Source organism: Gekko japonicus, unplaced genomic scaffold, assembly GCF_001447785.1.
Source record: "Gekko japonicus isolate JY-2015 unplaced genomic scaffold, Gekko_japonicus_V1.1 scaffold441, whole genome shotgun sequence".
In the NCBI taxonomy this organism is placed as follows: Eukaryota; Metazoa; Chordata; class Lepidosauria; order Squamata; family Gekkonidae; genus Gekko; species Gekko japonicus.
The window spans coordinates 938,724-952,035 of NW_015172017.1; the positions used below are offsets into that span (position 1 = coordinate 938,724).

Consider the following 13,312-nt stretch of genomic DNA (forward strand, 5'->3'; position numbering starts at 1 on the left):
GGAAAAAAAGGCCAAAGGGCGAAAACAAAAAAACCGAACCCCCCCCCCCCCCAAATAATAATAATATATATATATCCCCTCCCAAAGAGAAACGGAAAAGGGGTGAGGGGTGTGCACGAGGGGAAAGATGTAAAGTTTGTGGGGAGGGGCCGGCCACCCCCATGCCCTAGACGTTGGCAGCAGGACGAGGCCTCGGAGGAGCCTGAACCGCCCCCCTAAGATTGGCGTGGGGGTGGGTGGGGGGGTGCGGAGGAGGAAGGCTGGAGTTCACAATCTACTTCCTCTTCTTCTTGGGAGGCCCCGAGCTCCGGGCGGGGCTGCGGCTGTGGGAACTGCGATGGTGGCTGGAGCTGTGGGACGACGGGGGCCCCTTCCGCTTGCGGCTGATGGTGCGGGTCCGCTCCTCCTCCTCCTCGTACCGGCTCTCCCGGTCAGCTGCAAGGAGAGGGCGAGAAGGAGCCGTCAGGATCGTGCCCGGGGACGATGACCGACCGGGCAGACCAGATACTGGAATCGTGGATGCGACTCCAGTGTCCTGTCCGCCCCCCCCGCGAGCTTTGTGGGCTCAGGTGTGCCTCCTTTGCAGGTGGTCTTCAGAACGCGGCACTGGGTGAGGGGCGACCGACCACAGAATGGAGGGGCTCTCACCTTTCCGTGCTTCTTCCTCCAGCTCATCCCAGTCTTTCCCGCTCTCCTCCTCGCTGCCCAGGGATTCCTTGGAGCAATCTGATGAAAGGGGACAGACGCAAGGAGCGGGCTTAAAAACAGTCGCTGGTTCAGCAAGGAGAGCGATTTCTGGGTCTCTGGGTCTCCCCAAACCCCCCCCCCCCCCCTCCAGGTTACGTATATCCAGCATGCACAAGACAAACAGAAAAGAACAGGACTCTTATTCGTTTCGGTGGGTGGGTGGGGGGGAAGATTAGGAGAAATGGAGCAATTTACTGCTGGTGGCGGGAGGGGATGGCCGTGAGCACGGATGTCTCTGAAAGGGAGTTGGACCTATGCATGCATAGGGGGGCTCCATCAGTGGCTAGCAGCCATGGTGACAGAAACCAGCCTCTAAAACCCAGTTCTAGGAGGGATCTACAAAGGCGGGCCTAGATCTCTGGGCCCTGCATGTTTGCCCTGCAGGGCAACTAGTTGGTCACTGTGTGAAACAGGATGCTGGACTTCAGTTTGGTGTAGTGGTTGAGTGCGAGGACTCTAATCTGGGAGAACTGGGTTTGGTTCCCCACTCCTCGCACCTGGCTGGATGACCTTGGGCAAGCCGTAGTTCTGATAAGAGCGGAAAAAGAGCAGTTTCTGTCAGAGCTCTCTCAGCCCCGCCTACCTCACAGGGTGTCTGTTGTGGGGAGGGGAAGGGAAAGGAGATTGTAAGCCGCTCTGAGACACCTTTGGGTAATGAAGGGCGGGGTATAAATCCAATCTCTTCTTCATGCCCAGGGAAATGCTGATTGCCCCTTTGGGGTCTGGAAGCAATTTTTCTCCAGGCCAGTTTGGCTCAAGATCCTGGAGGTTTTTGTTATCTTCTAGGCATGGAGCAGGAGTCACTGGGGAGGTGGGGGGAGCTTTTTGTGAATTTCCTGAATCTTCTGATGTTCTTGTGGAGTTAGACTGATGTGCAGGTTACTCTCCCAGTTTCGACACATCCCTGCTGAAATGGCTGAGTACACCACAGTACCCCAGGGTCCACTTCCTGGCGAAAAGCACACCTTGCTACTCTGCGACAGCTGCAAATCACTCGAGGGATGGGAGGGCTGACGGGCTGAAGGAAAGGCGCCAAGGCTTTTGGAGCAGAGGACAGTGGAGCCTCAAACATGGGACTTTGGCAAAGCCACGGGGAAGGGGGACCTCGGGGACAGGTGGGCCTCTCCACCGGCAGCCTCCTCACCTGATTCCTCTGCCTCAGAAGAGTAGTCCTCGTCGCTGTCCTCCTCTTCCTCCTCATACTCATCCTCGGAGGGGTTAAACGTCTCGTCCTCGATCTCGGATTCGGAGTCCCCAGCTTCGGCGTCGCTTCCCTGGAGGAGACAGAGAAGAAGGTGAAACTGGGGCAGGGTCATTTCCTGTGGGAGCGCACAGGAGCGGAGGTCCAGCAGTAAAGAGCCCAGGGGCGGGCACATGCAACAAGCCCCACCCCTTGCTCCCAGCAGCCCTCAGTCAGAGCAAGAAGCAGTCAGGTAAGTTGCAGAGCCCCCCCCCCCCCCCCGGCCCAAAACAGTCCAGTGGCACCTTTAAGAACAAGTTTTATTCAGGTACAAGCTCTCCCTCCTCTGTGAGGACAGATCTGCACATCCCACCCCCCCAATAGCTAGCAATCCAAAACAGTCCAGTGGAGCCTGAGCGGTGGGTGTTGCCCTCTGACACACTTCCGGTGATGTCAGGGGGTGTGGCCTATGCAAGTAAGTTATGCTAATGAGCTCCTGCACCTCTTTTTCTAGGAAATGACCCTTGGCCGCAGAACTGTCTGGTGTCACTCCTACAACCTTCTGTAGATCTACTACCTAGATCTGGGGGTATAGGGAACTTGTGCCAATAAAGAAAAGTGCCCAAGTGCCAATAAAAAATTGTAAGGTTTGCCAGTACAGATGTTGGTGTACCAGCAAACAAAATGGAAGCAGGAGAGGTGAGGCTAGGTCCGTACTTGCTGACACATTTGGAAAGAGTGCAGTCCCAACAGCACTGCCAGGACTTTGCCTTGGCTGGGGGCTGTGCAGGTCCCCGAGGTGTCGATAGACAAAAGCCATGCCTGCTAACTTTTCCCTCAACCAGCTTCTGGGCTCTCCCCCTGCCCAAGCTCGCCATTGTCTGCAGCCGTTTCCCCAGCTGCTCTGGGCAGTGAATTGCTGGGAGCATGGTGGAGCACTGGCAAGTAAGTTAGGGGGGAGACCCACAGCAGTGGGCTCTGCCAAAAGCCCTCCCTCACGGCATGCTGATTCCAACCGTGTTTCTGGTTTCCCGGCACCCGCTGCAACGTACCTCTCCCTCGGGCTCGAGGAACGACCAGCCGCCTTGCTCAAAGAAGCCTTCTGGGTCATCCACGATGGTTTTCATGATTTTGGTCCAGTTAAGGGACTGCACCCCTTCTGTGTATTTAATGTCACAAGAGCTGATTGTAGGGGGGAGGGGGAGAGAGAGCGAGACAGGATGAATGCGCAGCACTGGGAGGAGATGAAATCACCCTCGCCTTTTCAGGTGGCAGTCAATTTCATCCCACACAACGGCCTGTGCAGAGGGGAGTACTTCAGTTCTTCGCTCCCAAGGTCATTGCAAGAGCAGTGCTCCCTCTAAGCTGAGTCAGTGTGAGCTAGCTCACAGTTTTTTTTAGCCTCCGGCTCACACATTTTGGTCTTCGCTCAGGAAGGATAAGGCTCCAGAGCAAACTAATTTATGCAGCAGCCAAATCGCTCGCTCACAACTTTGATGCCAGGAGCTCACAAAGTAGGATTTTTGCTCACGAGACTCCACAGCTTAGAGGGAAGCATTGTTCAAGAAGGGAGTAAATTACCACTGATTCTCTTTCCTTTGCCGAGGAGGAAAGTTGTTGCTATTCTGCCTTAGGGGTGGGGTGCTGTCTTGGCGAAGAACATGGTACCGAACTACTTTTGACACCCAAGAGGTCAGAGCCTGCCCTGCTGTCTGTATCATCTCTTCCAAACAAGGGAAAGAAGCAATCAACTTATATTGCTTACACTGCGGGGAGGGACTGTGGCCCAGTGGCATGCAGAAGGTCCCAGGTTCAATCCCCGGCTCCGCCAGTTAAATGGACCTGGGAGTAGGTGATGTGGAAGACCTCTACCTGAGACCCTGGGGAGCTGCTGGCAGTCTGAGCAAACAGTTCCACGTTTGAGGGGCCAATGTCTGATGCAGTCCAAAGCGGCTTCATGCAGTCAGGGCATCCCCCAGCACTGCTTCAAGACCTAAGTGACCGGTGTCGCAAAGGCTGCTTACAGAGACCGCAACTCACTTGAGCCACTCCTTGATGGGGTCGAGCGAAGCCACGGGGATGGCGTTGATCATGGTGACCTTCTTGCTGTAATCCTTGTAGACGATGACCATGTCAAAGTTCTTCAGGTGGAACTGCACTCGCTCAAAGTGAATCAACTCCACCTCGTCCAACGTCACCACAAAGGGGGGCTGTGGGCGGGAGAAACTCTCCTAAATCTTCCAACCCGCTGAGGATGAGTGAGTGAGGAAGTGTCACAGCTGGAGTGCCAGACGACAACTGGGTCGGGGATCAGTGTTCCCTCTAAGCTGAGTTAGTGTGAGCTGGCCACCGTTTTTGAGCCTCCGGCTCACGCATTTTTGTCTTCGCTCAGGAAGGATGGTGCCAGAGCAAACTGATTTATGCAGCAGCCAAACTGCTCGCTCACAACTTTGATGCCAGTCGCTCACAAAGTGGAATTTTGGCTCACAGGACTCCACAGCTTAGAGGGAGCATTGGTCGAGAATGATGCCATTTGGCCGTGACGTTCACTGAATGATCTCGGACCAGTCCACTGCGCTCTCTCCGACACAAATTCAACCTGTGCGGTCTGTGCCAGCCGCATAAAGGATTAGATCTATGGACCCATCACCAGATTACGCTATTGATTGATGGCTGCCATAGTTTAAACTGTTATTGATGTGTTTTATTCCTTTATGTAAGCTGCCCTCGGCTGGGAGGGTGGGGGATAAATTTGATAAATAAATAAATAAAACCTAACCTACACCTCACAGGGAGCTGCAGTGTCTCAAGTGATTAAGATGCTGAACTGCAGGCTGTGGAAGGTCGGTAGTTCAGCAGTTCGAGACCGAGCTGCCGCATGACGGAGTGAGCATCCGTCTCTAGTTCCAGCTCCTGCCAACCTAGCAGTTCGAAAGCGAGAGATTGCAAGTAGATAAATAGGTACCACTCCGGTGGGAAGGGAACAGCGTTCCGAGCGCCTTGGTGTTTAGTCATGCTGGCCACATGACCACGGAAACGTCTTCGGACAGCGCTAGCTCTTCGGCTTTGAAACGGAGATGAGCACCGCAACCCTAGAGTCGGATTCGACTGGCTTTCGAGCAAGGGAACCTTTACCTTTTTACACCTCACAGGGTTATGGTGAGGAGGCCGCACACTGAGTTTGCTGGAGGAAGGGATTGGACACGAGGCTAACAAAAATAAGGAGACAACCTCCAGAGGACTCAAGAGTCCCGCTCCCTCCTCCCCAGACCGCCCAATGTTATTCTGAGTGTCAGCACATGGGAAGGGTGAGCAAGTACCGCTAACCAGTTAGAACTGAGAGATGAGTTCATCCTAAGAAAGGGCAGAACAGGGCACTGAGCACCTTGCGAGACTTAGAAGCTCACACAAACCCTAGTTTTCACAGGTGAAATGCAATACCTATAGCCAGTTTGTCAAAACTAGTGCTTTTGTTAAAGGGGAAAAGTATGTATGTTTCTAGCTCTTGTCTGCAGGACATGCACGCCTTGGGAACCCCAAGATGTGTCAAGCATTCCCTTCCCATACAGTCACTGGTCTTTCTTCCCAAGTGAGATTTATACACTCACCCATTCTGTGCAGTTCACCAGGGCACTGCTGGTCGGCTGGAGCAGGCAGGTGCTTCTGTAGGGGGCGCCGTTGAACCTGCCACAACCAATTAAAAAGGGAAGTTCTTAAAAGCCACCAATAAACAGAGCAGGAGGCAGAAACTCTTGAGGCCGGAGCAGGTCACAAAGGCAGGGAAAACAGACTTGTGGGAGTGGGATCCAAATCAGGGCACCTAGCCTGTCCTTAACCTATTGTTTTCCAGGTTCCTCAAGACCAACAGACGTTGAACAAATAACACAATTAGTTGTTGTAGATTTTCCGGGCTGTATGGTCTTCCATAAAGCCCAGAAAAATCTACAACTAACGAACTCTGGCCGTGAAAGCCTTCGGCAACGTATTAATAACATAATTCTCCAAACCTATTCTATTCACAGGTTTTGGCTATTCTAATGGCAGGATTTCCCTCCTAGGTCAATTCTTCTTTATATATATATTTCCCTTGATAGGTCAATTCATATAGATAGAAGAATTCATATAGATAGAAGAATTGACCTAGGAGGGAAATACATACATACATATACATATATACACACGCACACACACATATATTTATACACACACACACACACACACACACACACACACACACACACACACACACACATTTCCCGTGATAACAAAAACCTGAACTGCAGTGTTCACACACTGTTCATGACACAAATCCCGGTAGTATTATTTTATTTGAAACATTTATATACCGCCTTTCCACCCAAATAGCCCCCCCCCCAGGTGGCCCTTTACAAATAGGGTCCCCCAAATGGACCTTTTAAGGCACTTCCAAAACACAGTCTCCTTGGGTCACAATGCTCCTTACCCCAGGTCTCGGAAGGGCACCTCGAATTCCAGTTCCTCCTTGGTCAGCGACTCCACTTTCTCAATGAAGCTCTTAAACGCCGTTTTCAGCTTATGTCTCATTTCGCGCTCCATCTACACCGGACGGGATCAGTGAGTGTCAGACGATGCAGCTCGCCACTCGCCACGCTCAATCTCTCCCGCCTCACTCCCCTGCGGGACTGGGCGCAAGACAGCCCGCCTCACCTGCTCAGCGTAGAGGTCATCCCGGTCGTGCATGTGCTGATGCTTGCCCAGGTCCGTGGTGATCTCGCCCACCTCGGTGTAGAACTGCACGTCTGTGTGGCGCTTCTTGCCAAACATGATGGCGTTCTGGAGTGTGCGTTCGGGAAAGGGGAGGGGGGGAGAGAAGGATAAAAATCTGAACGGGCCGGCGCACACACTTATAAGACAGCGTCCAAAATTCTATTCTGGAATAAAAATCTGCATCATGCCAAGAGGGAACAAAAGGCCGTGCCTTTTTTTTTTTTTGGAGGGCCTTACTTGGCATTTTTACTCTGCTCTTGCTGGATGGAGGAAGGGAAGGGAACAGTGAATGCAATGGCAACAAAAGCGGCAGCTTTAAGAGCTTCTGCTTTGCTCTGAGTTTGCAGTGGGCAATGTGTTCCCATGTTTCCGGGCTTAGGTTTGCCACCACACTGGCTGGCCAACCTGCTTTTAATATCAGGAGTTTTTCTAATCCTGCAGCTAAAGCAATAAAAGAGTCTTGTGATAGCCTGGAGATGACGCCATTTGTCAGGGCGCAAAAGTCTGGTGGTTTTGGCTGTGAGATTAATGTGGCGACCCACCAGTTAAGTCTGTAGCTTGTGCAAAACCTCCTGGACGGAATACCACAGGGAGGGCAGACGAGACACTGAAAAGCAATTCCCCGCCGTGTTTTGGAGCCAGCAGGACATACAGGAGGGGCCGTGGCTCAGCGGCAGAGCACTTGTTTGGCATGCAGAAGGTCCTGGGTTCAATCCCCGGCAACTCCAGGAAGGATCAGGTTGCAGGTGATGTGAAAGAGCTCAGCCTGAAACCATGGGGAGCCGCTGGCAGTCTGAGTAGGCTATACTCAGTCCGATGGAGCCAGTGGTCTGATTCAGTACAGGCAGTGTCCTCCCTTTGGACTAACACATTTTAACGGTGAGTGCCAGCTGATTTTAAGAAGTAGAAGAGAAGAGATTGGATTTATACCCCGCCCTTCACTACCCGAAGGTGTCTCAGAGCGGCTTACAAACTCCTTTCCCTTCCCCTCCCCACAACAGACACCCTGTGAGGTAGGCGGGGCTGAGAGAGCTCTTGACAGAAACCGCTTTTTCAAGAACAGCTCTTATCAGAACTAGGGCTTGCCCAAGGTCATCCAGCCAGGTGTAAGTGGAGGAGTGGGGAATCAAACCCGGTTCTCCCAAATTAGAGTCCGCGCACTCAACCACGACACCAAACTGGCTCTCAGTTTGCTGTGTTCTGACCAGCCATAGACTTTTGCCAGCGATTCTTTTTGCTTTTGTTATCCATTCTTGGGAGTGGTGCTGTTTCTGTTTTGTCTGGATAATAAACCTTGCCTTGGTTATCGAACTCAAGTGTGGAACCTGACTCTGTGCACCTGGAGGAGGACCCTGAGCCTCAACCTTACAGGCAGCTTCGCGTGTACCTTGTGTCCAAACTGACTGATTTTGCCCGACACAAGCAAACTGTGGTAAATCCAAACTACCATGGCCCCTCTGTCACAAGACAGGTGAGTACCTTGAGGTGAAAGTGGAGAACGATGATCATCTCTCCATCGCAGGGCTGGAACACGGCGTGCTTGATGTTGTTGTACAGGATGTCCACCTTGTCTCCCCGCACAGAGGTGAAGCGGAAACCTGACCGAAAGAGACACACACACACCCCAATCAGAGAAAGGAAATATCCACCGCTGGGTAAGGCTTGGCATTAGAGGACACTCTCTAAATCCCTCCACCTTCTCCAAGCACAGGGAACTAAGGAAGAAGCCAAAAGGTAGGAATGGAACGATCCCAACGGGGCAACTGCCAAGCAGTGTTCCCTCTAAGCCGAGTGAGTGTGGGCTAGCTCACAGGTTTTTTTTAGCCTCCAGCTCACACATTTTTGTCTTAGCTCAGGAAGGAGGGCTCCAGAGCAAACTAATTCATGTGGTACTCTAATTGCTCGCTCACAGCTGTAATGCCAGTCGCTCACAAAATAGAATTTTTGCTCACAAGATTCCACAGCTTAGAGGGAGCGTTGCTGCTAAGGCACTGGAACATGCTGGGACCAGTGTTCCCTCTAAGCTGAGTTAGTGTGAGTTAGCTCACAGTTTTTTAGCCTCTGGCTCACACATTTTCGTCTTTGCTCAGGAAGGATGGCTCCAGGGCAAACTAGTTTATCCAGCAGCCAAATCTCTTGCTCACATAGTAGAATTTTTGCTCACAAGACTCCACAGCTTAGAGGGAACATTGGCTGGAACCAGTGCTCCTTCTAAGCTGTGGAGTCTTGTGAGCAAAAACTCTACTTTGTGAGCGACTGGCACTAAAGTTGTGAGCGAGCGATTGGGCTCCTGCAGAAAATGAGTTTGCTCCGTGGCCATCTTCCCTGAGCTAAATCAAAAATCTGTGAGCCGGAGGCTAAAAAAACCTGTGAGCTAGCTCACACTAACTCAGCTTAGAGGGAACATTGGCTAGGACTGGCACTTAAAAGGTTTGACCATTTCCCCAGCTCTTGGAATGGACCCCCCCCCCGGTCCTCTCCTCCAGCCTCCTCTAGTCCTGAGAAGCTGAGTTTGTCTGTGGGGTTCACAGCCCTCCGTACCATTGACATGGGCCTCCAGAGACCCCTGCATCCTTTTCTGGGCAATGTTGGGGCGGATGTAAAGGTCCTTCAGCTTGGGATTGCTGCGGTTCAGGTTGATCACCAGCGAGTCTTGTTTGACGATCCCCTGGAGCAACAGAAGATGTACCGTCAGGGCGTGACCAAGAAGCACCCACCTTTCCTTCACCTGCTGGGACTCTCCAGCTCTGACATGGGGGGGACTGCTGGGATGTCCCAACCATGCCCAGTGCCTCTTCCCCCTCCCCACAAGGAAACTCCTTTGCCACCTCACCTCCTTCTCTTTCTCCTCGGCCTCTCGGGTTTTGTAGCGCTTCTGCACCTCCTTGATGATGCGGAAGGCGTTCTGGAGGTTGAGAGCTGGAACTGTCTGCTCCCCGGGCGTTTTAATATTTGAAGCCCGATACGTTCTAGGGGGAGAAAGAGAGCAACGCTGGTTCGGCAAGCACACGACGGCGGCATTAAGGGCCCAGTTCTTTTTGGCATGCTGCGAGGGGATAGGAGCTTTGAAAGGAGAGGTTGTGTGAAAAGCCCATTACAAGACATAGGGGAAAGCAGACCAGTCCCTCCCAGCCCTAAGTGCTAAATCAAGCCTGGGCCCTTTTAGAAGTCCGGTTCATTCACTAGATCGAATGAAGGAGAGAGGAGCGGTCAGTAGAATCTGACAAACAAATCACAGCTGAAATGCTGGGAATGCGCCAAGTGAGAAGTCGGGGTCTAGTCATTCTGTCCACTAAAAGAACAGGAAATGGTACCGAGATCACTTCCAGGGCAACAGAGGGTACTCCCAATGGCACCACCACGGCACCAATCAGGCAAGGGAACTCACATTTCTTTCACAAAGGTGGCTTCAGGGTTGGGGAAAATGTTGCCCTCGTTGCGGCCCAGGGCACTGCCCGGGCAATAGAAGTTGATTCTCAGGTAGGTGTAGTCGCCTTCCACAGACATACTGATGTTCTGTAAGGGAATAAAAGCATGGAGGTGAAAATACAAGAATACACTCTTTGGAAGAGATTCACGCATTAACAAGAATGTTAATGCAAGTAGATAAATAGGTACCACTTTGGTGGGAAGGTAACAGCGCTCCGTGCTCCGTGCGCCTTGGTGTTTAGTCATGCCGGCCACATGACCACGGAAACGTCTTCGGACAGCGCTGGCTCTTCGGCTTTGAAACGGAGATGAGCACCGCGACCCTAGAGTCGGATTCGACTGGCTTTCGAGCAACGGAGACCTTTACCTTTTAAACAGCCACTGAACGCCTGAGCCAGAAAACGGCACCTCTACCCAAGATGCATTGGGCTTCCCCAATTGCTGCAGAGGGGGTACCTTGATGGTGGCAATGTGGAAAGGCGTGGCGATGCCAAAGACGGGCATGATGACGGTCTCGTACTTCTTGTCAATGTAAATCTTCATCTCCCGGATGTGGGGCTCCTTTGGCATCAGGGACGGGTTCTTGTAGGAGACGTTTGACTTACGAGCCCTGCGAGGGGGGAAAGGACGGTGGAGAAACCTGACCGACTGGGGCTCCCTCCCAGGCCACCTGCCCAAGGTCTTATGAGGACGGCACCTCCACGCCACCTACCCCAGCTCTGACCCCCAGATCCCTCGGGGGCCTTGTACTCACTTCTGGATCTGCTGCTCCCCCTTCTGCTCCGTCAACCGTCGCCGGGCTTCTTCATTGAGCTGTGCGGCCAGTTCCTTCTGGTGAGCGCGTCGCTTCTCCTCGGCTGTCATCTCGTTCTGAGTGGGACGGAGGAGGGTGAAAGCAGGGTCTAGCCCACCCGCCGTTCCAGAATCACTACAACCCAGTTGGATGCACAGCCGAAAACGCGGGCAGATTCCCCATTCCTCCACGGGCCACCCCAAAGCCCTGAAATGCTGCCCCCGGTTCTGCAACCCACTCAAGCCTCCCATACCCGAGTCCTTTCTGTCAGCAAGGCGGTTCGGGAGCTGCGCCCGAGCATGTCTGCCGCCTCATCCTTGTCTTCCTCCTCTTCATCTTCGTCATCCTTCTGCAAAAAGAGATCAGAAATCGCAATCTATACACACGCCCCTATGGATAACAGCTAAACCTACCGCAAGCCAGGTTTTTGTGCCGAAACTCACCTCATCTATTCATCGGCCGCTATCCTCCCAACACACACCAAAAACCACCAAACTTGGTCTTCAATTCCCTCCTTAGTTCTTCAATTTTATTTTGTTTTACAAAATTTACATCTCACCTTTCTGCCCTCACAAGGACTACTAAGGCAGCTAACAAATTGAAGCATACACAATAAAACCAGATTTTAGAACCATTAACACCGATCAACCCCCCTACCAATACTCCCTCTAAGCTGTGGAGTCTTGTGAGCAAAAATTCTACTTTGTGAGCTACTGGCATTAAAGTTGGGAGCGAGCGATTTGGCTGCTGCATACATTAGTTTGCTCTGGAGCCATCTTTCCTGAGCAAAGGCAAAAATGTGTGCACCGGAGGGTAAAAAACTGTGGGCTGGCTCACACTAGCTCAGCTTATATGGAACACTGCCCCCCCCCCCACATCATTAAAACAATTACGAACAGAGCTAGAGTACATAAGAAGACATAAAAACAACCATTACACATTGGGGAGGAAGAAGGGCCACTGAGGGAACGCCAAACAAAATGAAAAAGTCTTCACCCACTGGCAGAAAATGGCACGAGAAGGGGACAGACAAATCTCCGTGGGGAGAGAGTTCCAGACCTCTGGGGCCATGACCGAAAAGGCCCTCTCCCGGGGTGCCACCTAAAACATCTGAACTGTGTCAGTTCGAGCCCCGCGCTGGTGTGAGCAGCCAGCCTGTTGTCCCTAGCTCATCGTCCACCCAGCGATTCGAAAGCCTCGGCGAGTAGATAAAATGGGAACCACTCCTTAGAGAGGGTGGGCACACCAACTCCCCTGTGGGAAGGTGTTAGCTGTCGGTTGTGGCGTCCTGCTCCAGGATCGGAAAGGCGGAAGAAACTACTCGGCTACAAAAAATCCCTGCAGTGGGATGCTCCGGCCAGGCGGTGGCAGTGTGGCAATACAACAAACGGGTCGGGACATGACTGATCCAAGCCAGAGATGTTTCCACCATGCAGTTACGGCGTGTGCAATTAAAAATGAATTATATGTTGTCTTTCCTATCCCCTATGAAAAAAATTTAATCCTCTGTCTAAAAGTGTAACTGTAAATCACTTTGAACCCACTCGTGGGGAAAACGATTAATAAATCGAAAGCATTATTATTATTATTATAATCTCAGAAGAACAGGCAACAGACAAAATGGAAAGGTCTCAACAAGGGCTGTTTTCTTTTCTTTTTAAAAAATAAGACATCTCAGCTTTTCCAAATCCTGTACAATTTGCTGCATGCCAAAACTCTACATCGGCACCAACCCCTATCAGAAGTGGAATAGGCTAGCAAAATTGCATACCAACCACCCCGCGAGACCTTCCGTAAACATGTCCTGGGGGGACCTCACCTTGAGCAGAATGGACACATTCTTGACCTTCTTCTTAACGGATGTCAGGAGAGTAGCCGGACCATCCTGAGGAGGATAAAAGTTAACAGAGCTGTCAAGAACTCGTCTGCATTCAGACAAGGAGTTTGGTCCCTCTGACTGCACAGTTCCCAATGCGAGACACTCTCAGTCTCGCATTGTTCCCAGTCCTGATGCCTACCTCTTCCACCAACACTGAATCCCCAATAAACAGCGCGTAGGTCTTCTCCTCTGGTTTCTTTCCCTCTTTGTTGGCAAGGTCTGAGAACCCCACATTGAGGCTGAAAACCATCCCTACGGCAGAACAGAAAACAGATTCAGAGGGAAGGAAACCTCTGAAACCCTTTTCAGTGGGGCACTTATGACTACCTGTACCTGACACAAGCAAAATCTGAACAGGCGCACCTGTTAGATAAACATATGGAATTAGGTAAACATATGGAGCAGAGGTCCATCAGTGACTATTAGCCATAGATAGGAACTCTCGGTCTGAAGCAAGGGATGCTCTGTAGTCTTGGTGCTGGGGGGGGGGGGGGCAAAAGGGGGGGGGTTTCTGGGGTCCGGGCCCCCCGGGGGGCCC

General features: G+C 52.0%; 1 protein-coding gene across 1 annotated transcript in view; it reads right to left on the reverse strand.

The window, feature by feature from the left end:
• Nucleotides 1-54: 54 nt before the first annotated feature.
• SUPT16H (SPT16 homolog, facilitates chromatin remodeling subunit) overlaps nucleotides 55-13,312 on the reverse strand; it is a 25,636-nt gene continuing 12,378 nt past the window's right edge. Inside the window, exons 10-26 of the mRNA XM_015420433.1 lie at nucleotides 12,914-13,026; nucleotides 12,715-12,780; nucleotides 11,149-11,244; nucleotides 10,857-10,972; nucleotides 10,559-10,712; nucleotides 10,062-10,189; nucleotides 9,507-9,642; nucleotides 9,215-9,341; nucleotides 8,153-8,271; nucleotides 6,614-6,739; nucleotides 6,390-6,502; nucleotides 5,536-5,611; nucleotides 3,968-4,137; nucleotides 2,980-3,109; nucleotides 1,892-2,021; nucleotides 649-726; nucleotides 55-435 (exon numbers count right to left, since the gene is read on the reverse strand). Of these exons, the coding sequence (XP_015275919.1) occupies nucleotides 275-435; nucleotides 649-726; nucleotides 1,892-2,021; nucleotides 2,980-3,109; nucleotides 3,968-4,137; nucleotides 5,536-5,611; nucleotides 6,390-6,502; nucleotides 6,614-6,739; nucleotides 8,153-8,271; nucleotides 9,215-9,341; nucleotides 9,507-9,642; nucleotides 10,062-10,189; nucleotides 10,559-10,712; nucleotides 10,857-10,972; nucleotides 11,149-11,244; nucleotides 12,715-12,780; nucleotides 12,914-13,026 (2,039 nt within the window). The 3' untranslated portion in view covers nucleotides 55-274. The remainder of the gene's footprint in view (nucleotides 436-648; nucleotides 727-1,891; nucleotides 2,022-2,979; nucleotides 3,110-3,967; nucleotides 4,138-5,535; nucleotides 5,612-6,389; nucleotides 6,503-6,613; nucleotides 6,740-8,152; nucleotides 8,272-9,214; nucleotides 9,342-9,506; nucleotides 9,643-10,061; nucleotides 10,190-10,558; nucleotides 10,713-10,856; nucleotides 10,973-11,148; nucleotides 11,245-12,714; nucleotides 12,781-12,913; nucleotides 13,027-13,312) is intronic.